Here is a 27278-nt window from a genome sequence, read left to right on the forward strand (position 1 = left end):
TTGTTGGCGCAATTCTTTAGGGAGTAAATCATCTTTAAGGACTAGATTTACTCTTATTATGCACTTAAAAATAATTGGTATAATTTTTTAAATTGCACTAGTTATTTACGATGGATTTTTTAATCTCATTTGATAATCCATTTTTGTTTAGATAATCAAGATCGGCCATGGATGAGGCCGAAAAGAAACTTCGCGTAACAAAGGCTATATAGCCGAATATCTCATCCATCCATTATATATTCTCTTTCCTCGGCTTATTATATAATGATAAAGAGAAATTTAATGGTTTATTCAGTGTTGGCCGGACTAATAAGGTGGAGAGGATCCAAGCTAGGTTATAGCTTGTTTTAAGTACTATCGCGTTTTCAAAATTAAAATGAACTGTCTATTTTGATAATAATAAAAAAAACAGAAATTGGTGAATTGATGTAGTGTTTAGTCCAAATAAACCACATAACCAGTCTGGAAAAAATGGGTTGAAGTTAAAAAATAGGAAAGGTAGCTAGTAAAAAATGGCAAAAAACCAATTCACGCGGTATATCAATGAAAATTGTTTAAAAATATGTCATTTTTTATTTTCTCTTAAAAAACAAAAATCAATCTAAGATAATATTGGTTATTTTTTATTATTCTATATGCATGTAACTGTTATTACAAATGTGTTGAAACTTAGAGCTAAATATTAATATGCTATATTTGATTTGAATATTTATATGTACGTATACTTTAAATTTAAATATTAAAAACCTTTGAATGGTATTAGATTTTTCCTTTTTAGTATTATAAAATTATGAAATTATATTTATTTTTGTTGTTATTCAGCTTAAACGGTATTGTACTATTGTCTACATAAAGAATATATGTGATATATACCAAAAAAAAAAATCTATAAGGCTAAATGATTAACAATCATAGTTAACCAATAATTAACTTATATTATATTCTTCACACTTCATATAGTAGTCTTCTTTATAAAGTTAATTCTAGATATAGAAATAGCATACTATATGTAACCATTATATTGAAGAAGTCGGTTACTTAATAATTAATATATAGTATTTTTTAAAATATTTCTTTAAAAAAGAAGATAAATCCTTAACTTTTGTTCAATCAATATTTGTAGTCAGAAATCCCCCATGGAGTTTTTAGCATCGCGGCGCCAAAATACAAGGTTACCTCCTCTATGAGACCAAAGCATATAAATTTTCGTGCTTCGGCACCCTAATAACAGAGACACAATATTCGCACGAAAAGAAAGTAATATAGCAAAAAGAGAAATAACAGGAACTAGAATTTGCGTGCATAATGCATAATAATTGATCAATGTGCATATAAAAGCACACTAGCTGACAGCTTTCATTCTCCAACAAAGGAGACGACAAGAGAAGCCAAAAGCAAAAGATCAACAACTAAAAGCAACTATGGCACAGGCACAATCAGCAGCTAATTTTGATTACCAAGATTTTGATCCCTTTTATGAATAATTAAATACATATAATCCACTCCATTTATTGGTTAATGATATACAAACTTTTACGCCAAGCAAATTAAGTTTTGTAGCTTTTTTTGTTCTGATTGAAAAAGATATCGTGCATATGGGTTAAACAATAGTATTATATAGTTTCTGAGGATTAAAGTTACATTTTGTTCTATGTACTTATATGAATACTTTGAAATGCATGCACAGGATTCACAAAGGAACAATTGAGGGTTCAAAGTGACTTCAACTCCTGTGCTAAGGATCAATGGTGAATGACAGATCGTTGAGAACAAGCGGCGTCGTTTTTCCAGAGAATTCTCCATTCCCCCATATTGTGACACCAATAATGTGAGTGCTAAGTTTGAGGGTGGCGTCCTAAGCATCGAGTTTCCCAACCTGATCACCCCAGCTGCTAGGTCACAGCCAGAACCACGAAGCGCTCTAATAATGTCTCAGAAAGAGAAAGAACCATCACAACAACAAGATCAGATTCATAAGCAAGAGTCACTGCAAAAAGAGAAAGAACCAATAACTAGTGACGAAAAAGAACAAAACAAAACAGAAGAGTCGTCACCACAGAAAGAGAATGAACCAATTAGTGATGACAAAGAAAAGAATAACAAAACAGAAGAAGTAGTTGCTGATCAAAAGAAGGTGAGGACTAATGGGGTGCCAGAGACAGCAAAAGAATTAGGAACAACAACAATGACCTCATCAAAACCAAAGATAACTCAGAGATTGAAAACAAGGGTTTTAGATTTCACTGTAAGTTTGAGATCAGTAGAAGACCGGGATGACGTTGTTAAGCAAGCTAGGGTTTGGTGGTAGCAGCAATAAGTATGCAAAGCTAATTAAGAGGCCAAAGATATGGAGGAACGTTTTCGTGGTCATCTTATTGCTTATGGTGTTGGGTTTGTATGTCAAAACTGCTGCATTCAAGTGAGGATCAGAACAACAGGAATTCAATGAATTTTAATTAATTCCCATTTGCGTAATATGCATGCATTTCAACGCATGATTGAATTCAATAAAGGAGTAAAGCAACTGGTCTGATCATTGAACAATTGGATTCAAAATAGACCGGTTTTCCCTATGCAACTCTTTCTTCTTTTTCTGAAAAAAAAAAAAAAAGAACACTATGATTCATTTGAATAAAAATTGTTTAATTCTTCATCGAGTAATTAGTGCAATTTAGTGGCATAACAGATGCAAGGATTTGAGTCCTACTACTACTTCTTACATCTACAAACGAAAATCAATTAAATCACAACAAAACATGCACCTATACAGACAAAGTTAAATTAGACTGGGGTTTCAAAACAAGAATTGCTATATTAATTGTGTGCGTGTGATTCTAGCTAGCGATGCAAGTCAATTTCTATGATTGCAGTTCATAACTGAAAATATATTCCTTTTATGTATATGTTTATTAGTGCGTGATCACGATAATATATTTGAGTCCTTCGATATACATCAAAGAAGAGGATACATACAAACCACGTTAACATGCCTTTTATAGATCTCATGAAATTAACAAAAGATTATTCAATTAGAAAATATGTAAAAAATTAATTAAGATACTTAAGCATAATACGAATACTTGAATATCCCTACACAGAGTATAACAATATTTGGCATCTTTGGTCAGTCTAACTCGAATTTTTTAATTAATATAAAAAAAATTTAAAAGAATTTATTTACATGTTTCTACTCATCATCTGAATATATAATTGAAGAGAAATTTCTCCATTTCTTTTCTTCTTTCAAAACAATAATTTTTTTAATATATTTCTCTTTTATTTCTATTCTTTGATCCTATTTCTTTTCTCTGTATTCTATATTTAATTCAAACAAAAGACTAAACTATTTTTTTCAAAAATGAATTTGCATAAAATTTTGATAGGAAGAGCTTTATTTATTTCACTTTATCATTCTACCTAACTTAAACTGATTGGAGTGGATCAAACTAAAAATAAAGAAGACAATCCCACTACTTTAATTCTTAAACTTTTTTTATTTTTGACAGAAACTACTTTAGTTTTCTACGTTGATGTTTAGCCTTCATTTGTTTCAGAGGGAAAAAAAAGGAGAAAATTTCAAATTTGAATTAAAAAAAAGTATTTCTTAAAATCAATTTTTTTTCTCCTAACCAAGTAAAAAATATATATTACTTTCTCCATTTTTTATTTTATTTCTTCTTTTAAATTAGAGTTGGCGGAGCACATTTGGAATATTGAAACATTTTATATTGAACTGGTGCTTTGATTGAAAGGTGAATCTATGCCTTTTATCATGCTCAACGTAGCTTTTTGTAACCAATGACAGGGATTATACTGATTACATGGTTTAGACTCTAGATTGTAGACATGCATGAAGATCGTCACTCTTGTATATGGTTTTCTTTTCTTCTTTTTTTTTTAGGAACTTATGTTTATATATATGGGCTATACTGACTATATTATTTATGTTGTTAACTATACAATTTATCTGCCGTCAAAACAAAATTATATAAGTTATCTACTGCTTAAAAAATCCACTACTCGTGACAGGAAAGGGTCCGTTTATGATCTGATTGATTAATGTGAACTAGTCATCAAAGAGACACGTATTATGACAAAGTTTAAAAACATGAATCTTATTTTTTTGGTACAGAAAAAAAACATGAATTAATATATCAATTTTATCAATGACTATGTGATTCTTGAGAAGAAAAAAATGTCTTACACTAGAATACTTTATTTTATCAATTTTATTTTATTTAATTACTTTCTTGTCTCCTCAATTTAAACTATGTGTCGTTACCAAAAAGAAATTAAACTATGCATGATTTTAATTCCATAAGTTTTTTCAAGTGAATTAAGTCTTTCTATTTTTAAAATTAAGTGAATTTAATCCTACATGTTAAAAATCTCTTCTTTTTTTTTTACTTAAAAATCTTCACAAATTGAATCAATTAATTTGTTTTAATATTTTTCTCTTCAAAGTCCGCCAACTAAAACATCCAACTTTGACAAAGATCATCTAAATTTTCTCTCTTTTACTTAGTATAAATTCTTTAAAAATTTGTCGTACACTCTTAAATATTTTAATATAAATATAATGATTAAAAGACTTAGATAAAACAATGATAGTATGACTCTAAGAAAAGAAAAGAAAAACTAATAATGTAATTAACCCATTTTTTATCTTGTGAAACACTGATATCAAAATTAGAAAGTGAGACATGGAGACACGAATTACACGTGCGAATTGAAAACCTCCGAAGCAGCTAGTATATATGTCTTGAACTGGAAAAAATCTGTAACAAGATTGTCGGTTAAAGATTGGCACTCAGAACAAAATTTTGCTTTTGGGTTTTAGCATCACCAAGGAACGAGGTCACCTCCTCTCGTTACTAAAGCATATTATTTTTCTTGCACCGCACAAACTAATAGTATATGAACGTACGAAAAGAAACAAAGAAAGCAAACAAAATGCTACGTTTTGCGTGCAAAATGGTCCTAATTGTCTCATCAACTATGAGTATAAAAGAACCCCTAGGAGCAATTCCATACTAAGAAGCATATATACATATCAAACGCAAAACCAAAAGAGAAACAAATTAATCAAGGCTGAAATCAAATGGGTTCAAGGACACAGCCAGCAGCATCTGATCGTGTCTACGAAGACTTTGTACCATTGTATGAATGGGATAGAAATGAAAGGCTTGTCAATGTTATGCTACCAGGTAAATGCTTTTTCAAGTTTTCAATTCTAACCTAGAGGAATAATATCAACTTAATTATTAGTTCATTGTTATAAAACATAAGCAACAGATTAAAAAAATGAGTTTTGTTTTCATTTATTTTTGTCTTTATAGGTAACGTTTATCTTCACATTGTTTTTTTTTTATATAGAAAACACTTTCAATTTAATCTATATATGTATAAATATTTTCAAATTTGTTCCCGTTATTGTTACCCCAACAATAGAATGAAATTGATAGAGTTGTTTGAGGATATTGAAAATAATTTATCACATCTAAGGATAAGGATGAAAAAAAATGGAGGTCACAATAATTTACTCTAAATAATTTGAGTTATAAGTAGCTACTATCTAAAATCATGCTATCATCGTACATCCCAATTGTAATAAATAATCTCATCAACTTTTTTCAAAACTTGTGGGTATATGTTTAGATTGATGATGGAAATTAATTTTTATAAAATTTATTATTGTAGAATTAATTTTGGTAAAAGTAAAAATTACTCTTATTTGCTTTAATTTTATCATAATTAATTTTACCATAATTTTGAAAATAATTTAAATATATAAAATTTGACCAAAATCAAGGTTGATCCACTCAATATAATCTATCTTAGGATTTTACAAGCGGTAAGTCTAATTTATGTGGTTACCAAAAGAAATAAAGCCTCTTTGCTTTCTATTAAATTTTCATCTAACTTTTTTGTATTTGCAAAAAGAAAAAAGAACACTTCATCTGCTTTCAATATGCAGGTTTTAGAAGGGATCAATTGAAGGTTCAAGTGACCTCAAAGCCCACCCTAAGGCTAATGGGTGAACGACTGATAACTGAGAACAGATGGCGTCGTTTCAATTTAGAACTGCCCCTCCTTTCTGATTATGACACTGACAGTGTCACTGCCAAGTTTGAGGGTGCTAAGCTATCAATCAAATTTGGAGAACTTTCACTGACTAAGCCTAAGGAAACATTAATAACTCCTCCATCACAAAAAATAGAACAGCAAAAGGCACCTGCCCCAGAAGCAAAGACCAATGGTGAAGTCTCTGATCAAAAGACACCACAGAATAAGGAGGAAACCAACAAAACTGAAACAACTCATGGCACAGACAAAGGAGCTCAGGAAGCAAAAACTAATGACTTGAGTGAAACAAAAGAAGCACTAACCCCTACAGCTCCCAAGACTAGGCCTGTTTCAAGATCCAAAACTAGGCTAATAGATTTCGGCCTTGGTTCTGGATCAAATCATGTTGATGATCAAGTCATTGAAGATTTGGAGGCAGGGAAGAACAAGTGCAAGAGATTGGTGAAATGGATGGTGATAATCTACTTGGTTGTGGCCCTTGTGGGACTTGGGGTTTATTATGGCAAAAATGCATTGACATCATACCCTGAAGAATCATACTTCCAAGAGCTGTGAGATTTTCGCCCTCAACTACTACTACTTGTACACGTAAAGAGAAGAACACTGTATTCGTTTGCGTGTAAATGCATGACTTCAATTTAAAAATAAAGTAAAAATGTTTGATTGAGATTTCACAAGTATAATGGAGCTCATTGTAATTGTATCCCGTTATATTTCTAATACATTCATTCATCTACAATTAAATGACTCAAATTCTGCAGTATAATTTCCCGCGGTGTTGCTTTTTAAAATCTATCTAAAGATTCAGGAGCAAAAGGTAGGTGCAAATGAATAAAGATTGATAGAGTATCCTTAAGGTATAAATGAAAAAAAATAAAATATCAATCGTATTAAAAAAATTGACATTTTTTTCTTAACACTTCTTAACTATTGTCCTTAAAATGGCTATTGAAAGAAATCCAATAAAAGCTGAAATATATCATTAATTGGCTTGAAGTTAGACTCATATAACCCATACCTAACTCTAGGCCGAACAATGGTATTTCAATTTTCCAAGAACTAAACAAAAAAAATAAAAAGACATTTTCAATTTTATAGTAACAAAAAACATATCTTGGCGACGTGTTATTCTTTTTCTACCTTACATATGTTCATCCGTTTTACTAATCAAAGGAGAGATTCAATTGTTAAGTGTTTTTTTACTGTATCATTGATCTTAAACGGATACAAGTTATTTTCATTGTGTCATTGGTCGTAAGACTAACCTTTCTTTGCTTATTTTTTTTTAATAAAATCATTTGATCTATCAAATTGCTTTTTATAAAGATTACAAAACATAACTCTTCCTCCTGTTTTTTTATTTGTCTTTTACAATCATCTTACCGTTAATTGGGATTCTCACCCTTCACAATTGAATGATAACAGCACTATTTCGTACCCCTCCCTCTTGAACAACATGGGGGCAAAATGTTCAACCCGTGTAGGAAATATAATTAACTTTACGTGCAACAGGAACAAGAGACATCAGAGCCAGCACCAGTGGCTAGCATATAACTCTGTTCCCACACATCTGCAGGAACTGCTTCGGCATGAGGAACGTGACGAGGATGTTTTTCTTTCTTGTCTCCCCTGAGCTGTTTCAGACCATGCTTAAGTGCCGGCAATAAAGCTTCCATACACTCGGCAACAGCATTAGGGTTTCCAGGCATGTTAATGATCTGAATTTGAACAAATCAAGGGCCATAACTTAGCCAGTAAGTACAAGTCTAGAAGAAAGACAGATTAGATGTCTGGATCCAGGGTGTACTAGTAGTTACAGCAATAAATGCAAGATTTTCCTTAACTACTCATGATACAGCTCCATTTTGAAGCCAAGGGCACTTGTATACCAAATGTAAATGGATGAAACTAAAGTAACTAGTAATAAACACAGATTATCATATAAAAAAGCTTCAGAATCTAGATTTGAGTTTCCTGAAAATAGTAACTGTTTAACTAAAACAACCTTACTGTAACGGTGAAGATTGAAAACAATAGGTACCTTAAAACTCAAATAATTAAAATCTAACAACAGTACAAGACATGGACGTTTTATCCCTCCTAATATTCTTTTTAATAAACCAGCAGGGTTTTATTCATACTAACTGTGTTGGTCATTTATAATCAATTTTCTTATTTTCTTATAATTTCTAAAACGACACTTGTTATTTCTTGTCATCACCCTCGTTTAATTAATTTAAGATTAAAAGGGCTTTCTGGCTGTTTTAACAAACCATTTTTTCTGCATTGAATAACAGTTAATTACTTTCTCACTTGTTACTGATAGGATATTGTACAAGTGAGAGAATAAGATATTTTCCTAGAACAGCCCATAAAAAGAAAAAGAGAACCATGCAAAACCAACAAAGAACATTTTAAAAATAAAGTCAACCATTATTGAGATGAAATATTCTTTTACAAATTAATAAGTCATTTGAGAGTTGAGACACTAAATTCACACTCAGTAATTCTATTTTTTTTTAGATAACAAGAGGAAGAGAAGATTGACATATTTACATTCTTACATGAAATACTTACATTGTTCTATAAAGAAATTTTCTAAGATGCATAAAAAGCTATAGTCACAAAGCAATTCCAATTATAACACTAAAATGAGTTTTAAAGTAGATATTAATTAGCATTTTTGCCTTACCAAGGTTGATCCTCTGATTCCAGCTGCAGAGCGTGAAAGCATTGCAGATTTGGTCACCTATTTAAACATAAATCAATTATACCTTTTAGAAATCAATAAACACCTACTCCTGACTTTCCTAAGAAGCTGACCTGAATGCATATGGTATCAAAATAACTAAGCACGTATAAAACAGCACTATTCAAACAGACTGGAGAAATTAAAAATTAAAAATCAAAAAGTCGATCTTCCTTTAAACATATAGATATAATAAATGTGTAATGCTACTCCCATAAAATTCTATACACAAGCTCTTAACAAACTCATTTTTTTATCAATTAACAACCCATTTCTTTACTTTGTTATCAAATGAATGTGTTTCAATTACTTCACATCCAAACGCATAACAAAGCAAGAAACTTGTGAATAGAAGTTTGAAAACAGTAGCATTACTCTAAATATATAGCCAATCAGTCAGGTTCTCTTTGAACACTGATTTGGGAAAGAAAAAAAAAACAGTTATGAAAAGAAAGTGCAGAAGTAAAAAAAAAAAAATAAGAAACAACAAAACACAAAAGACAACTAGAATTACTCATCTGACTAAAATAAACGTAGCTTCCCATACCTTTAAACTCTCTTGCATCATTACATGCAGAAGGCCAGGTGTTTCTTTCTCAATCAATGGTTTTGTAGCTTCTGGCGTTAAATCTCGAGAGGTAAAGCCAGTCCCCCCTTGAATGGAAAAGCAAAAATAAAACAGAAATCAACTTAACACAACTACAAACTTTCAAATTCTTTAGGGAAGCTGATAAATAAGTTAGATAGAAACATACCAAGAGTAATTATGAGATCCATTTGTTCAATATCACTCCATCTTCTTAGAATGTCCTGAATTTTTGCCACATCATCTGGAACCACAGCAGTGGCTACAACTCTTGCTCCTCCTAGTCTTTCTGAAGAAGAATTAATAACAGAAACTGCCCTGGGACCACTGTTTAAATGTAAAGAAGTCAGCACATTTTGATACCAACACCAAGGATTTAAAAATACAACTAAAATGCATGGTTGAACAGATTGAATCATGAAACAGTTGTGTCTCTAGTCAGAATCGTCATCATATTATCCAGTTCAACCATGGTTCAACCACTAATTTAACCAGTTTAACTAATCAATTGTGACCTAGAGATCTTGCCAGTTCAATATCTAGTTTGGTTTAAAAAATGTTAGCTAACATGCATGTCATCAATATTTTCACTCTGAAAAACAAGTAATTCTCATAAAAACAGATAATTTAAATTAAAATAACTTTATTATGCCACAGAAGGGAAAGATACTAACAACAAAGTGAACAAACAAAATTATTTCTTTTAATGTATGACAATCTATCCATTCTATTGCAATTATTTTGGCAAGGGGAAATCTCTAGAGTTTAATAAATGCAGACATTTCAGAAATAACAAAATCACAGGCCACAGCTCTAGTAGTAATAGCTGACTTGCATTTTTTTTTCTTTTAAGGACTCAACTTGAAACCAAATATTCCAGCACAAAGGGATGCTATTTTAGAATCAAGTAGTAACATGCACAAATAGAAGAATAAAAGAGGAGTGTCTAACCATAAGAAAGTGCACAAACAGCTAATTGAGAACGACAGAGAATGAAGAATAAATAAGACAACAAGAAAATGTCTAATCCTATTACAGGATAAAATACGGCAATACTATAAACCACATGTGTTATGTAAAGGATGCGTGAAAAACCAATAATATGAAGCCTCAGCCAGATAGCCAGATACAATGTACACAAGTTTCTGCAGTCAACAGAACACTCAGCACTACTACACTACAACAGATCAATGCCCAAAACAGATTTTTTATCTTCAAACACTTCAACTGAGACTGTTGCAAAACACTCAGTACATCCAATGCCCCTTTTGGCATTGACTGATATCAAGTTTGCTTTTTAGTTTAGCATCAAACTTGTGACCTCTTTCAAACAATGATTCAAAGAGGTGTATCTAGATGCCATTCAGCATTATCCAACTAGGAAGATGATTTACCAATAATGCAACATTGGTTAATTAGATTATTTCAACACATGAATCCAGTTGCAGATGAGCATACCTAAATCTAGCTTTAGTGATAACAAAAGCCACAATGCTTCGTTCCTTTAGTATCCACAGAAAAAATTTCTTTGGATTGGAAGAATATACTAGATGCACTTGATTAACAACAAAAATTCCTAGTTAACTTTGGAGGCCAAGAAGCAAGAACAAACATGATGAATATAGCCAATACCTGATTAACCTTTTCTAGAGTATTTTTAGTAACAGTTTCAAGGAAAAAAAAAGTGTGGTGTGGAAGTTCTGCTTCTGCAAGATTTCATTAGAACATCTAGAAGCTGCTTTATCTAGAAAGTACAAAAACTACTTTAGTCTTGAACATTCCTCATAAATTGATCAAATACCAGAAAAAATCAATTAAATTCCTCCCTTCATTCAAAACAGAAATCCAAATTAAAAGCTTTAATTCTGATTTTCAGCTCTACGTATGTCTCTTTGTTTGCACACACCTGTATATATAATATAAAATGAAGAGCAATACCTTCGATCTGGGCCAGCACCCATAGCAACTGTATCACTAACTGTAAGAATAGCCACTTTGACTTCAGCATCCCCTGAAGAATCAGTAGTTATTTTATTTGATTTAATTCCTGGCAAAGCAAAGGCTGAGTCTGATGACTTATGATTCTCATCACATGCCATAGGTCTTAGGTCAGAAATTATGATAGCTGACACAGCAGTCCCTGCAGAAACTACACTGCCTGTTGCTGGAAACTCCAACAAGGCATTAGCTGACTTCATACTAAGTAGTCGACTGCTTACCTGATGACCAGTGCTCACAGCAACAAAACTGAGATTCAAGGACAGGATAAAAAAATCATTCATTAGAGAGACCAGGTGAAAATTTAGCAACAATGCTCCAACCCTCCACATAATACCCTCCCCCTAAAATAAAAACACACGCAATAGAACAGATCTGCATGTGAATTCAGCTAACCCAACCAGAACAAAACAATTCATCATCAACTTACCCTGGATTGCCTGATCCATCATTGTCAGTCCATATAACAGAAGCACGATGATATTCTGGCCTAATTGGATCTGTCTTTATTGGTTGACGAAGCCGAGCTTGTACCCTGCATAGAAAAGAAATTAAATGAATCAAACCAAAAGAAGCAAATCATCTTAAAATAATTGTACTTTGGAAATTTACAAACCTAAAATGATGAGGATTTGTCCACCCTGCAAGGTAGCGTATTGCAGGGACCACAAAGAGATGGAAGCAAACTAAAGAGCTGACAGGATTTCCAGGTAGCCCAAAAGCTAGAATTTTGCTCTCTGTAGATTGAAAGTCAATCTCTGCAAATGTAAATGGCTTGCCTGGTTTAATACACACCTGAAAGATATAAAATAAAAATAAATAAAATAATCCTAAATTATGATAACATGATTTAAAAAATCATACTCACCAAAACATTATACAGAAGGGAAAAATATCTATAATATACTACTTCTACAACTACAACACATTGCATCCATGGCCCAGATTACAGGACATCATAATTTAATTGATAAACAGTCAAATAAAAGAATGAAATAACCTTATCGAAATGTACTTTTCCTCGCTTTTCAAGCAAAGGCTTGATAAAATCTTTGTCTCCCATTGAAACACCTCCTGAAGTTAGAAGAATATGAATTCCAGACGCAAATGCTTTATCCAAGATCCTTCCTTGATATTCTTTGTCATCCTTAGCAATACCAAAGTCCAGAACTTTGCACTGATGCTGTACCGCAGCTGCCAGCAGCATGGCACGATTAGAGTCCCTAATCTGCAAAGGAATTATATTAGCTTACATTCATTTTAGTCATATTTACCAAGTAACTCTTGTATACCATGGCACAAACCCAAACAGATAGTCCATAAATGGGTAGTTGAATGATGTGGTAAAACAAGTGCTACGTTGTCCAACAAATTTTAAACAATACATTTGCACAGGGTAAGAAATTTACATCCAAAACCACATTTATTAGAATTCAAGTGCCATAACAGCTTTAAGCCTCCCACAAATGAGCTGATTGCGCATTACAGGTCCATTATGAAGTGCAAATGCCTAGTTGAATCCTCATTCTTCAACATACTACTAATGCTAAAATCAAAAACAACAAAATTAATGTTGGTATTACCTCTAGGTAGATTTAGATAATGATTTAGTAATCTATTCAAAATATTATGACATTAGCAATCCTTTAAGAAAAGACTTGAAGTTGACATGGAATTTTAGTCAATTATAAGTTATAGTCACCAGCTTCCACGCAATAGTTCTAATAACTGATTACATTATTACATAAGCTTGTCTCACTAGTCCTAGAAGTCTATAACAATACCTGACCACGATTCAGATGCCCAGTAGTTGGCTCCACAAGCTCGTCTCCAGTAGAAAGAACAGCAACTGTTGGAGTAGGATACACCTGCATCAAAGCATTATTTCCCATCATTACATATACCAATACTCAACAGTAGAACATATAAACATACACAAGACAGAACATATCAAAGTCCCCCCACCCAAGGAATCAATTTGTCATCGTAACACTCTGAAAGAATACCTTAACCATTGTAACACCAACTGTAGCAAGCAAACCAATTTCTGAAGCACCTAACCTTTCTCCAGATGTCAAGACTACTGCATCTTTCTTAATATCAACTCCCTGCAGTGAATACCAAAAAGCAGTTAACAAATCAGCTAAGTAAGCAATGAATCGGTGACATTAAAAATGTTATTTATACGTAATGTACATACTACTCAACATTATGATGAGAACTACTGTAAAGGAGTTATAAGAAGATACCACTGGGCGTATATCATTGCCTTTGGTGGTTTGTAGCAATATTCTGACCCTCTTAGTACCATCGGAGGCATTGTTCACTATTTCAGTATTCTCAACCTGAACAACTGCATCAGCACCATCAGGTATCGGTCCTGAACCAACAAAATAACACGAGAGGTAAGATTAACCATAAAACAAATATAAATAAATAACATTACTCTCGGATAAACCTCTCCATAAACCTTATACAAGTAAAATGCAAATAAAAAATAATAAGAAAACGAAATGGAACTTGTCTCGTAAACTAAAATTAATTTATGCACTTAATTTGTACAGAAGATTCCTCGTCTAATTTCTCTAAAAACTACAATGCGTGAGCTGACTTTAGTTGGCAATAGAAGTTTGATTTATTTTGCTTGTCCTGTAAATATGACGGAGAAGTTGATCCGAAACGAAAGTCAAATGAGGAGGGGAAAAGCGAACCTCCGGTTGTGACGTAAGCGACAGTTCCAGGGGAGAGAGTGAGGCCGAGAGCGTCATCTCCAGCTCTCGATTCGGCAACGACGGGATACTCGCCGGGGCCATCGGCGGAGACGACGGCGTAACCGTCCTTGACGGAGGCCGGGTAGGGAGGGAGAGGATCGGGGGCGCGAACATCTTGGGCCAAGACCTTGCCTAGGGCATCGTGAAGGGGAACAGTGAGTGGGGGAAGACGTTTAGAGGCGTTAAGGACCGTTTGGAGAGCGTCAATGACGGAGATCATTTTTCCGTACTGGATAGGGAATGGGACGTCTTGTACTGTGCGCACAGTCTAGTCATTCTATAATAGTATTTTGGGTAAGCATGTGACTTGTACTCTTTTTTTTTTAATAATTTAATTGATTTTAAGGTACAAGCCATTGCTGCGATGACCACTGAGCAGTGTCCCTTGACGGCGCAAGGGGTCGCGGATTAGTGAGAGAGAAAATTAAAACTGAAAAAAATATTATGATGTGAAAGAAATTATCAGTGTTTAAAATGTGTGCGTGTGTGTATATATATATATATATATCAAGAATATCATTACTCGTGACGGATCTAGAAATAGGAATATGACACACATCTGGAAGCAGACCTCGTGACACATCCTCCTCCTTCTTGTGCTTTCCTTACCCAACTTTTTGTTTTTTAGTTCTAGACTAGACAACACAACTCTTTGTTTTCTAATTCTAGATAAGATTAGCCTTTCTCAATTTCATTATTTGGTTGAGATGATCAAAATAAAGAAGATAAAAATAAAAGATAAATATTTAAATTAAATTAAAATATAAAAATGTAAATTTTATTATATTTATTTTCTATTTCTTTTATTTTTCCTCAATCAAATATATTCTTTATTTTATTTTTCTCACTTTTATCAAAACACCATTAAGTTTGTGTTTGGTAATTTTTAAGTTTGTATTTGGTAAAGAGATAAAAAAAAATTAATAAAAGTGTAAGAACAAAAAGAATAGAAAGAGATGAAAGAGGCTAGAAAGATTTTTTTTTGGATGGGGGAATAAGGTTTGTTTGATTGAGATAAAGAGAATGTAAAAGAGATAAAATCTGAATTAAAATAGTTTAGGTGACAAAAAAAAGAAAAATAAATTATGTAATAAATAGTTGAATATTTTTTTATCAAACCAAACAATTTGAAAATCTAAAAAAAACAATAAAATAAAAGAGACATTTCTAATAGTGTTAAACACTCAATTTTAAGGAACTTGGTAATAAACGCTCATTAAAAAGATATTTTAACAGTCAGAAAATAACAAATGATTATTTTTATTATATAATTTTTAATAGTTTAAATTGTCACAAAATATTATTTTTAATCTTACAATTATTATTTATTTACCATGAAAATTTGAAAATCATTTCAAACATGGATCTCATCACCTTTTTTCCTCCTTTCACACATCTTTTATCACAAACAAACAACCCTACTTTTTCATTTCATACATTTTTCATCTTTTTTCGCTTTCATTCATTCTCTCTTTCATGCATACCAAACTCAGCCTAACATACAAAATCCTAGGAACCATTTCTTACAACATGGAACTGAGCTAGCAGAGGGAGTCAAGTCTAAAAGATGGAAATGATGGTGAACTGTCTTAACCTGGACTATATGGCAGCATAGAAATAAGGCGGTGTTCCAAAATGTAACTTTTCACGGTTCTAAGCTGTTGGACGATGCTTTACTCCTACTATGGTCATGGACCAAAGCAATGGACAAGGATTTCACTCTACACTTTAATCAATGGTCCTCCAATATGAAAGAAGGATTCTGTAATTAGGGGGGCAGGTGTGGGTGGATTTTTGTTACTCATTTTTGTGTTTCCAGCTCTTTCCCAATATTTTGGAATAGCTAGATTCACATTTATTCATTTTATATTTTCAGTATTACTGATATAGTCTATAAATATATTATATTTTTTGCTGAGCAAAAAAAAACTCAGCCTAACATAGTGTTTAGTTTAAACGATTCAAAGAACAATGGAAATGAAATGTGTTGAAAAGGGATAAAAGTATATAAGGTTGGATGTTTATTACATATGAAATGCAGCAGCTGAAAGATTTGAAAGAAAAAAAAAAGTGAGATTCACATACTCTAACTTTCATCTCAATTTGTGAAGAAAGAGAGTAAAAATGAGATGTTAAATTACAACACAATATATTACTGGTCCCACATGCTCAACAATAATCAATTATGTGCAATTATAATTGATTATGTCTCGGTAATTTTGATTTTTCCTTTTGGTCCCACATACTCGAACCGTGTTGCTTTATGGGGATAAAATAGCATTTGCTCAATCTATATTTCTTTTGAATTATAATTGAAGAAAAATTATAGAAACAGATTCTTAGACACGATTTTTTTAAATACATTCTCTCTTGTTATATATCATATTTAATGAATTTCATTTTAATTTTATAATTTTTAAGAATATATTTTTGTTTCTAAATTTTAACTAATAGTCATCAACACGAGTATTTTTGTTTACTGCATAGTAGTACTTGACATCCGGATGCCCAATAAGAAGACGCCACGTAAATATACCGCAGACGCATTCTGGAAAATTCTCCAATTCAGGGGCAAAAATGATATTCCACATCCCCTGACGTAAACCAACGTTACCTCAAAACGGTGAAGCACCCCGTGCCGTCGTGTTTTTTCCGTCAACCCCTCCACCCAACAAACCACCTCTCCTTCCTCTCCCCCAAAATTTTAAATCAAAATTCAAATTCCAAATTCCTCAGATTCGCAAAAATCCCTTTCTGCGTCGTCGCATTGTATGAGCCTCGAATTCCGATCCCGATAGGCATGGCCGGAGCGGCGTTATCGCCGCCGACGAGTTCGAAGTCGGTGACGCAGACGGTGAACGGGTCGCACAAGTTCGTGATCGAGGGATACTCCCTGGCGAAAGGGATGGGAGTGGGGAAGCACATTGCGAGCGACGTGTTCACGGTGGGAGGGTTCCACTGGGCGATCTACTTCTACCCCGATGGCAAGAATCCCGAGGACAATTCCGCCTACGTCTCCGTCTTCATCGCGTTGGCGAGCGAAGGCACCGACGTCAGGGCCCTCTTCGAGCTCACGCTCCTCGACCAGAGCGGCCAGGGGAAACACAAGGTCCACAGCCATTTTGATCGCTCCCTCGAGACCGGTCCCTACACGCTCAAGTACAAGGGAAGCATGTGGTACACTTTCTTGTGTCAAGGGATTTATAATAATAATAATAACTCATACACTGCTCTACCAATTGAGGGTTTAGCAAAAGACCCCTTGACGGTGCCTCTATGTTTTGAATGTTTGTAGTTTACAATTTTAATGATCACTAGACCATGGTTTATTAATATAAAGAGAAAGGACAAAATTTAGATGCAGTTCTGTTGGTGCTTTTGGTGTTGTTCTCTCATTAGAATTGAAGCTTCACTCTGGTAATCCTGCATTGATATTTAGTGGAAACCTTTATTGCACGAATTACCGAAGTGAAACTTCAATTTCTTATCGGAGGATAACACCAAAAGCACCTATGCAACTGTATCTAAGTTTTCCTTTAGGTACATCAATTTACTAAAACTCCATGTCATTTTTTCTTTAAGAAGTCGTTATTTATCTTCTTTTTTTTTCTTAAGCAAATCACACTAATGCTCCCTGAGGTTTCTTGAGATTGTGCATGACATCAACTTTCTTTGAGAATGTTTATAGCAACCCTCTATAGGGGTAGAAAGGGTGATGTGTTTTTTTTTTTTTTTTTTGTGATAAGCGGTGTTAGTGTAATGCATATGACATGTTGGTGTAATGTTTTTCAGACCATTAAAGGGATTAATATAAGGGTAAAAAAAAAGAGGCATATTGGCTATTCGGGGAAATTTGTTTTCTAGTCTAAGACAGTGTTGGGATAATTTTTTCTTTTTCTTTTTATTGATCACGCTTGATCATGTCCTTGTAATTAGCTTACCAAAAAGGTTATACAAGTCAGTTAGCGTTCCCGTTCTTATGTTTGTTAATGGTTTATATAAAGATAATTATATTGTCATACTATGCATGAAGGTTTCACATGCAAAAAAGTCTTCTCTCTTTTATAGGGTTTCTGATGTGTTGCTTTTTTTTTTATTTCTGTCCCTGGTTATCTTTCCCAGGCTCTCCTTATATGGAAAATTGATGCTAGATCAGTCTGAAAGTATGCTGTTGTGTTGACATGTGTAAAATCTTGATCTCTTTTTGTGCTTTCATAGGGGGTACAAGCGGTTTTTCAGACGGTCTTTGCTTGAAACCTCTGAATTCCTCAAGAATGATTGTTTGAAAATCAACTGTACAGTTGGAGTTGTGGTTTCAGCAATTGATTGTCCACAACTTCACTCTATTAACATCCCGGAATCTGACATTGGATCACACTTTGGTGCACTATTGGATAATATGGAAGGTTCAGATATTACTTTTGATGTAGCTGGGGATAAGTTCCCTGCTCATAAGTTGGTGTTGGCTGCCAGATCCCCAGAATTTCGATCTAAATTTTTTAATGGTTTAGATGAAGAAAAGAATGAGATTATTGTAACAGATTTAGAACCAAAGGTTTTTAAGGTAAAAACTATATGTTTCCCCTTTCCATATTTTCTTTCCCTGGTAGCATCAAGCTTGTTTAGGATTTATTCTGTTATTCTGTATTTTTCTGTTAGATTTTCTTGTTAGGTTTCTTTTTCTTGATAGAAAAAGGATCTTACAGGAGTTCAAGTCTTCAAGAGGTAAAGTACAACTAGGGAGGATGAATATCCTGATTTTTCCTCTTTTTACAGGCCATGCTGCACTTTATCTACAAAGATACTCTTACAGAAGAGGTGGACACGGTTTCATCAACCACAACTAGTGACTTTCCGGTTTCTGAGATATTGACAGCAAAATTGTTAGCAGCAGCAGACAAGTATGACTTGGGTAGGCTTAGATTGATGTGTGAATCTCGTCTTTGTAAGGACATTTGTGTGAATTCTGTAGCCAATATTTTAACCTTGGCTGATCATTGCCATGCCACGGAGTTGAAAGCTGTTTGCCTAAAATTTGCTGCTCAAAATCTAGCAGGTATACTTATTTTGTATCACTTTCTTAGTTAGCAGTGGCGATCGTGCTAACAGAAAGACTGATGTTTTCTGTTTAACTTTTGTTTTAACAAGTGGCTAAAAAATGTAAAAGAAAAATGAGTTCAGATACATTCATCCCGTGCTAACTGAATGCAGCTGTCTGGCATACACACTAGATACCAAAGCAGAAAAGATAGATTGTATTGGCCTTGTTTGGATAAGATTCTGCATAAACACTTATAGGAGAAGAAAATAAGAAAGAAAAATGAAATAAGTTTCTCCTAAGCTAAAATTAGCTTATGCATAAATTAAAATCAACTTTTTGGAGAAGCTAAATGGCCATAGTCCAAAACAAAAATTGTTCATCTGGGGATACAAATTTACATTTGGGGGATCTTCCTTCTTGACATGCCCATCTAACCATGAAAATATGAGATTATGGAATTCATGAGACAGCTAATTCCATGGATGATCTGATCAGTGACCACTTGGATTGATTATTGATTCTGCTTCACATAAACCAAAATTCAAACTAGTAGGAGTAGACAAAAGTGAACTGACATGGGTTGTTTAAGATTTAATTTTGATGTGTGAAAAGTTTTACACTATTGGTGAACTATACGATGCCACCTGGTTTAAAAGCAGTATAAAACTTCTACTGGTGGTAAAAAAAACCTTAGTTACTATATAATGCTGCCCCACTTTCTTATTTAGAGATTTTCATTCGCAGTTCATAAAGTTTAGAGTCATTTTATCTATTATCCTCGTGTTCTCTAAATGTGTCGATTTCCACTCTTCGTGTATCTCAATGACATTATGTAATTCATGCCCTATCGATTTCTTCCTCACATCAGATGCAATGCTGTTGGATGATTTTTTTTTTTTTTTTGGTTTTTCTCCTTTCATTTTCAACCTGCTGTAGATTTTGACATATTTGGACTCAGAATCTTCTCCCGCCTTTTAATATTTTTCCCTCCTGTCACTTATTTTATTGCTTCCTTTTCAAATTATTTGTACTTTCTTTTTGTGCTTATATATTTATTTCTAAAGCATGGGCACTTTGAATGTCCAACTGTACAACATTGGGACACTTAAACATAGGTGAGAACGCCTAAACAAAAATCTTAGGATTGTAGTGATGTTAAGAATAAGGTTCATGCTGATTATCTTCATAACTAATATTCTGAAATTTCTCTATCCTTTAGAAACATAGAAGGCCATTCTCTAATGTATATACTAGTGGAGAACAAAATAAAATTTCTTGACTTCAGACATACTAAATTACAATCATGCTTTACCTTCCAACTTTTCTCATTCTTGATATGATGGTTCTTTTTGCGTCTGGACTTGTTGCAGCTGTCATGAGATCAGATGGATTTGAGCATATGAAAGAAAAAGGCCCATGGCTACAATCAGAGATCCTGAAGACAATTGCTGGGTGTGAGGGTGATGGTTGCAGCGCAGTGGAAAAGTCTCAGAGTGTATGGGGCCAACTTTCAGATGGCGGTGACATGAATGGTAGAAGGGTCAGGCAGAGAATCTGATACCTGTTGTCACACTGGTATCTCTCTGATTCTTTGGTAAAATGCAGGTGATAATGCCGAAAAATTGGGGGGTAAAAAAGAAAAAGGCAAAGAAGACGAAAAACCCTTTTCTCTTCTGTCCAACTTTTCCATATTCCAATGGAAAGTTTAGAAAAAGCGGGTAGACTAGATGTCATTAGTGTGTGTACGTTGTTAGTGCAGAGTGGTCATTGAAAATGAACTTATCTGCAGTAGACTATTGATATTGACTATACTTTGGAAGTGGATATTTGGTTGCTGGACTTTATCTCTTCCATTTGCTTTCTCCTTTTCTGTACTCGATTCCAACAGAATGTTAGTAGAAGTAGGTTCATTAGGATGGCTATTGTTATACCATGTACAAAATATTCATTTTGTAACAATTGTTTTTTCATGGCACACCTGCCATACAAAGAGCCAGTGATTCTGGTTTGGTGGTCTGTTTTGATTGACGTTGATGACAAATTGCCCAGCTAGCGTGACTACACACTATCTTTTTTTTTCTTTTCTTTTCTTTTTTGAGATTTGAAAGGAATGGAGGTCCAAGATGACCTTGCATGGGAACTGGGAAGGGTAACGTAGGCTAAAATTAAGGTAGAGTAACCTCGTTGGCATAAACCAAACTAAATTAGCATTGTTGAAAGACGAAGAACTGGCTGCAATATGAGGCGATGTTTCTGTAAACAGATTCTCTAATGTGGTTATGTACATATCTTCTAAGCATTCTAGTTTCAAGCTTAGAAATCTTCTGGGTTATGAATTTTAGTTTTAAGCTCACAGAAACGCAAAATAATACGGGTCTCCTAAATCCTAATATGCTAGTAATTTCGACCACCTCTCTCTTTTTTGGTAATGTTTCGTTAAGAAAATCTGAACTTTGAGGAGTTGAGAGAGTGCAATGTTGGTTCGGTGATGATACCCACAATTTGTTGCACCATATTACAATTGTGATGAAAATCAGAATCACATCCATTATCGAATCAAACATTAAGATTTTATAGTTTCTTGAAAATATTAACCCAAAATATTATTCTTACGTTTTAATTATGTTAAATTATATTTAATATTCTTCTACAAAGAAAAGATCATTAGTTAGAAGAAGTCAATTAACTAATAACAGGAATTTTAATGCAAAGAAGTTTTATGATAACTTAACTTTTATTTCAACCATCATGTATGATTATTAATTTTTTAGTTGATAAAAATTCCATTCCTTACTTTTCATGTAAAAATATATCGTACCTAAGAACTTTCTTGTAAACTATATATCCTTTCATTTTTTTGGTTGAAGCATTCTATGTGTTTTTCAACAAGAATTCAAATATTAATTTGTTGTGTTTTAGAGGACTAATTTCTTTTACTAGACTCAATTGGTAAATATCTTAAAATATTTTAACGGTCAAAAAATAACAAATGATTATTTTTATCATATGATTTTTCACAATTTAAACCGTCACAAAATATTATTTTTAATCTTACAATTATTGTTTGTTTGCAATGAAAATTTGAAAATCATTTCAAACATGGATTCCACCACCTTTTTTCTTCTTTTCACATATCTTTTATCACAAACAAACAACCCTATTTTTTCATAACTAATGGGAGTTAGGTTTAGTAGAATTGATTAATTTTTTATAATACGATGAAGGAAGGTTTAAATTTCACTGAGAGAGATACTTGTATTTAATGTCTAATGAGAGGATACATACAGGGGAGAAATTGTGTAGTTACAATTGATTGTGTAAAATAATTTTATTATAATTATTTTAAGAAATATTTAAAAAGTTAATAAAACTTATGGTTGTATTAAACTTTTTAGACTATGGCTACATAATTTTTTTATGTTTTTAAATGCATAGGTGGACTTAATAATATATTGGGCTCAAAACTAAGCCCAAAACCAATCCACGTTTTTTTTTCAACCGTAGTTATTTTGGTTGAAACAATAGTGCATTAGCGATTTAGCGTCCCACAAAACCTGAAAACCTAACAGAAGAAAGTGCACCGGAAAGAAAGCAGAAAGCAGAAAGCAGCGATGGAAATCCACTCAGAGGAGGAGAATGGCGTAGCGAACGAGTCACAAGCACTTGAGCAGAAGGAGAAGCGAAAGGGGAAGCACGACAAGCCCAAGCCATGGGACGACGACCCAAACATCGACCACTGGAAGATCGAGAAGTTCGACCCTTCATGGAACGACGGCGGCATGCTCGAAGTGAGCTCCTTCTCCACTCTCTTTCCTCAGTACCGCGAAAAGTACCTCCAAGAAGCTTGGCCCATGGTCAAATCCGCTCTCAAGGAATTCGGCGTTGCTTGCGAACTCAACCTCGTAACTGCCTTTGCTTACTCACTCTCATCGCATTCCTCCTTTAATTTCAATCCCAAACCCTAATTTCGCCTTCGTTTGTGTCGACAATGCACAGGTTGAGGGTTCTATGACAGTTTCAACAACCAGAAAGACTAGGGATCCCTATATTATCATCAAAGCCAGGGATCTTATCAAGCTTCTATCACGAAGTCTTCCTGCTCCTCAGGTATATGTCTGTCACTTCATTCTGTTTTTTCATTATTATTTTTAAGGCTTAAATATGTTTTTTTGTCCCTTAGCCCTTTTTCATTTTTTGTCTGTAAGTTCATCTTTTAAAAAAAAAAAAAATTAGTCCCTGCAAGTTTGTGCCTTTTCAATTCGTCCCTGTAAGATATTTTTCTCAATTTTGGTCCCGGTAAGCACGAATTTACGGGGACAATTATAATCTTAAAAGGACTAAAATTGAAAAAAACACAAATTTAAAAGGACTAAAAAAAGAACAAAAAAAACTTACAAGAACCAAAATTGGAAAAGCGCTTACTTAAAGTGACTAACATTGAAAAAATGAACTTAAGAGTGACCAACAATGAAAAAGTGCTAGCTTACATGGACCAAAAACAATATTAAGCCTATTTTTAATTTCAGTCATATGTAACGAATTGTTTTATGTTGTTTTGATTGGTTCTCAGGCGATAAAAATACTTGACGATGAAATGCAATGTGACATCATTAAAATCAGTGGCATGGTTCGCAATAAGGTATATTCGCCAAAGATTTTGCAAATCTTTTACTGCAAGTTCTTCTTGCTTGCTGTGTGCCTCTGATTTTGTACTGTCTTAGTATACATCTGACAGTAGGTAGTGTCAAGTTATGTGTAGAAAAAAACTGTTAGTAGTTATGTATTAGGATTTAGGAGTATATATCTGACAGTAGGTAGTGTCAAGTTATTTTCAGTTTGTAGACAGAGAATACTGAGACTTGTGTCTCTGGGGCAGCAAGTGCATTGCTGTGTTGTATATGATTTCTGTATTTGTAGTGTTCTGTTATCGATACAAATAGATTTCATAAGCTATTTTTGATTCAGCTTTATTGAATTGCACCCCGAAAGTTCTCTCATAGCTGCTAAAAAAGGCACCTCAAAATAATTTGAACCGGACACGCACACTTCAAGCTTTTCATTGCAAATGTGCAATGAAATTCACTAAGCACTTTCATGAGACCTTCCTTAGTAACATTCCAGAAACAGCTATTTGGATTTTGTATTCTACCATATGATTTTTGTATTTTGTCTTAATATTTTATGCGACTTAAGCATTTCAAAGAAATTAGTGTGATGGTTTGATTTTCTGACTGCAGGAGCGATTTGTAAAAAGAAGACAACATCTTGTGGGTCCCAATTCTTCCACCTTGAAGGTGTGCTTTTTTTGAAGATTGTTTTTTTCAGCAATGGGGATAAACCCTTTGTTGTTACTTTCTTGCTTTGGTTTTCTTGTACTGTTTACCACCAGTTGTTGGCTTCAACTTTGTAACTCACCTTTCTCCAACTATTATACTGGTGTGCAGGCTCTTGAAATACTCACTGGCTGCTACATTCTCGTCCAGGTAATTTTGACTTGCGCTTCATAGTTTAGAGTATGAAGACTGTACATTTACTTTCACTATGATACGAGTGTATTCTAGAATCAGTTAATTTCTTTTTAATTTTGCATGCAATTCCACAGGGAAACACAGTTGCTGCTATGGGTTCATTCAAAGGCTTGAAGCAAGTCAGAAGAATTGTTGAAGAATGCATGCTGAATAAAATGCATCCTGTATACAACATTAAGGTTATTTAATTTGTATTTTATCCAGCTTACCTCTGTGGTATAGATTTTGGGTGTAGAAATATCTCAGTTCTCCTTTTCACATTGTCAGGTTCTTATGATGAAGAAGGAACTTGAAAAGGACCCAGCACTTGCCCAGGAGAACTGGGACAGGTTCCTTCCAAAATTCAAGAAGTATGCCTTTTATTTATTGATAATTTGTATATTCAAAGTACTCGCCCATCCTCTGCTTCAGTTTCATTGACACTTCATATCTTTTTGTAGGAAAAATGTTAAGCAAAAGAAGGTTAACACTAAACAGAAGAAACCATACACTCCTTTCCCTCCACCTCAACAGCCCAGTAAGGTAAGACAACCTCTAATTAATATCTCTGATCAAGCTGGATTTCTTCCACTAATGTACAGAGTCTCCTGTACTCATGTCCCCTACAACAACAACGTAAATAACTGACTAGGAAAGATAGGTTGGGTGATTAAGAAATGGATGCTTAAATTCCTTTTTGTTTAAATTTACCTGATGGTTCTCAAAAAAAGAATTGCATTTCAATGTTTCTCAATAACTCACTTGTTCTGTATTGTAGTAGGGTCCTACTGAGCCCACCTGCATTTTCTGGCTATGTTGTAAATTGTAATTAGTGTTTAAGCATTTGTTTTCCTATCATAGTTTCTCGTAATTGCTATTGATTTTTTAAAGTAAAAAACAACATTTTGTCTGCAACTGATGTTTTGAGGGTAGCACATTCCACTTTAATTTGGGCTTCTATCAATAAAGGCAATAGCCATAGGTGATTGATTATGAAAGATGATTAAGATCCAATTTTGAGGTTTATCTTCAGGAGTTGATATGGTACACCCCCGGTGGGTGTCTTAGGTATTTCTTTGGGTTTCTAACCTAATGAGTGTATCAAACTTTGCTCTCAAGTGTGCATTATCTAGGAGCAATTTGTGAATATATAAACACTTCATCTTGGCCTTCAAATGATAACGACAACACCAATTCCACAACTACTTACTGCACTGCTTATATTGACCCTTTTCTTTTATTTCCCCCCTGGGGTAGTTTGTCAATATTATATCTAACTATATTGTTCTGATACTTTGTTAATTTATGAAATAAATTCTAAGGTGTCATTTGTAATTTTTGTGACATTTCAGATTGATATACAATTAGAGACTGGAGAATACTTTTTAAGTAACAAGAGGAAATCAGCAAAGATATGGCAAGAGAAGCAGGAGAAGCAGGCTGAAAAAACTGCTGAAAACAAAAGGAAAAGAGAAGAGGCCTTTATCCCACCCAAGGTTTATGTTATTATTTATTTTGCGATTTTCTCTACTATTCACAAAATTTATGTCGTGCGAATTATTTTATAGCTTTCTTCAGTGTTTTATAAAACTTTTATTTGCACACTTTAGGAGCCTGCAAACCTGGTGGATAAATCTGAGGATGCTAACAGTAATGTAGCTGACATGGCAATGTCCTTAAAGGTAAATAAGTTTCTAGCCGAACTTTATTAAGATTTTCTTTCTTTCTTGCTTGACCAGTTAAAATTGTAACTTTCTTTGCCAAACTGATATTTTCTCGGTCCGTCCGCAGAAAAAAACAAAGAAGTTTGGGAAGCGTAAATCTGAAGAAAATATAAATGCCGAGACATATATTATAGGATCATCAGAACAAGCATCGGGAAAGAAATCCAAGAAGCAAAGGTCTTAAACATAATCTTCATTTTGGAGATGAAAAATGAGCATGTGATGTCTATGTTAATTCAATCAAGATCTTCTGCATCCAATGTCTTTGCAGTAACAGTTTTGACACCAATGTATTTTGAGGCATAGTTGTTCATTCCATTTGTCATGGAGATGAGTGCGTGGCATTGTGTATCTTATTGTACTTGCCAATAGACAGTAAGTCAGTATCATGTACACTACCTGTTATTTAAGTTTTACATCTTTTCCATTTCAAAAACATTGTCCGACACACATGGTGATGCTATATCTGTAGTTTTGACTATGATTTATTTGTTATATTTTTTCTAGTCCCAAAGAAAAGGGAAAAAGAATCAGAAAACATTTATTCGAGCGTTAAAAAAAAATGAACTTGCCACTAGAGTTGTTTTCAACGAAACCAAGATGAAGTCACAAAATCAGTAACGTATATGGATTTTCTTTTAATTTTCCTTTGGTAAGTTTAATAAGTTTATAGAGCCCTACTGCCATAGTTTTAAAAATCAATCTGGTTAAGGCACTAGATCTAGGGATGACAATGGGTGGGTCGGGATAAGTTTGTCTATCGTCATTTTCGTTTTACAAAAGATGGGACAACTTCAGATTTGGATTTATAAAAG

At 33.6% G+C, this 27278-nt stretch overlaps 4 protein-coding genes and 1 pseudogene across 5 annotated transcripts; 4 read left to right on the forward strand and 1 right to left on the reverse strand.

The window, feature by feature from the left end:
* Positions 1 to 512: 512 nt before the first annotated feature.
* On the forward strand, positions 513 to 2573 carry LOC100782195 (uncharacterized; annotated as a pseudogene).
* Positions 2574 to 5013: 2440 nt separating this feature from the next.
* On the forward strand, positions 5014 to 6790 carry LOC100806235 (uncharacterized). The gene is made up of 2 exons (XM_003518411.5): positions 5014 to 5207; positions 5978 to 6790. The coding sequence occupies exons 1-2, from the start codon at positions 5102 to 5104 to the stop codon at positions 6640 to 6642; spliced, it is 771 nt and encodes a 256-aa protein (XP_003518459.1). The 5' UTR covers positions 5014 to 5101; the 3' UTR covers positions 6643 to 6790.
* Positions 6791 to 7586: 796 nt separating this feature from the next.
* LOC100783265 (molybdopterin biosynthesis protein CNX1-like) lies at positions 7587 to 14411 on the reverse strand. Its single transcript, NM_001255600.1, is given in 12 exon segments — positions 7587 to 7805; positions 8780 to 8836; positions 9384 to 9490; positions 9592 to 9749; positions 11361 to 11669; positions 11851 to 11955; positions 12037 to 12215; positions 12421 to 12648; positions 13205 to 13288; positions 13427 to 13528; positions 13670 to 13800; positions 14132 to 14411. Coding segments are annotated over 12 exon segments (1959 nt in total).
* A 2379-nt stretch (positions 14412 to 16790) lies between these two features.
* Positions 16791 to 21074, forward strand: LOC100806769 (BTB/POZ and MATH domain-containing protein 4). 2 transcript variants are annotated; one of them, XM_041009234.1, is made up of 5 exons: positions 16791 to 17368; positions 18410 to 18755; positions 18968 to 19247; positions 20603 to 20793; positions 20823 to 21074. In XM_041009234.1, the coding sequence occupies exons 1-4, from the start codon at positions 16992 to 16994 to the stop codon at positions 20788 to 20790; spliced, it is 1191 nt and encodes a 396-aa protein (XP_040865168.1). In that variant the 5' UTR covers positions 16791 to 16991; the 3' UTR covers positions 20791 to 20793; positions 20823 to 21074. The 2 variants fall into 2 exon arrangements, with proteins under 2 accessions (XP_040865168.1, XP_003518460.1); XM_003518412.5 differs by having other exon boundaries at positions 16792 to 17368; positions 20603 to 21074.
* A 1686-nt stretch (positions 21075 to 22760) lies between these two features.
* LOC100783800 (KRR1 small subunit processome component homolog) lies at positions 22761 to 26899 on the forward strand. The gene is made up of 11 exons (XM_003519425.5): positions 22761 to 23134; positions 23229 to 23339; positions 23803 to 23871; positions 24470 to 24526; positions 24677 to 24715; positions 24835 to 24939; positions 25028 to 25110; positions 25201 to 25282; positions 26092 to 26235; positions 26350 to 26421; positions 26531 to 26899. The coding sequence occupies exons 1-11, from the start codon at positions 22844 to 22846 to the stop codon at positions 26645 to 26647; spliced, it is 1170 nt and encodes a 389-aa protein (XP_003519473.1). The 5' UTR covers positions 22761 to 22843; the 3' UTR covers positions 26648 to 26899.
* Positions 26900 to 27278: the final 379 nt, after the last annotated feature.

The sequence above is a fragment of the Glycine max genome, chromosome 2 (genome assembly GCF_000004515.6).
Source record: "Glycine max cultivar Williams 82 chromosome 2, Glycine_max_v4.0, whole genome shotgun sequence".
Lineage (NCBI taxonomy): Eukaryota > Viridiplantae > Streptophyta > Magnoliopsida > Fabales > Fabaceae > Glycine > Glycine max.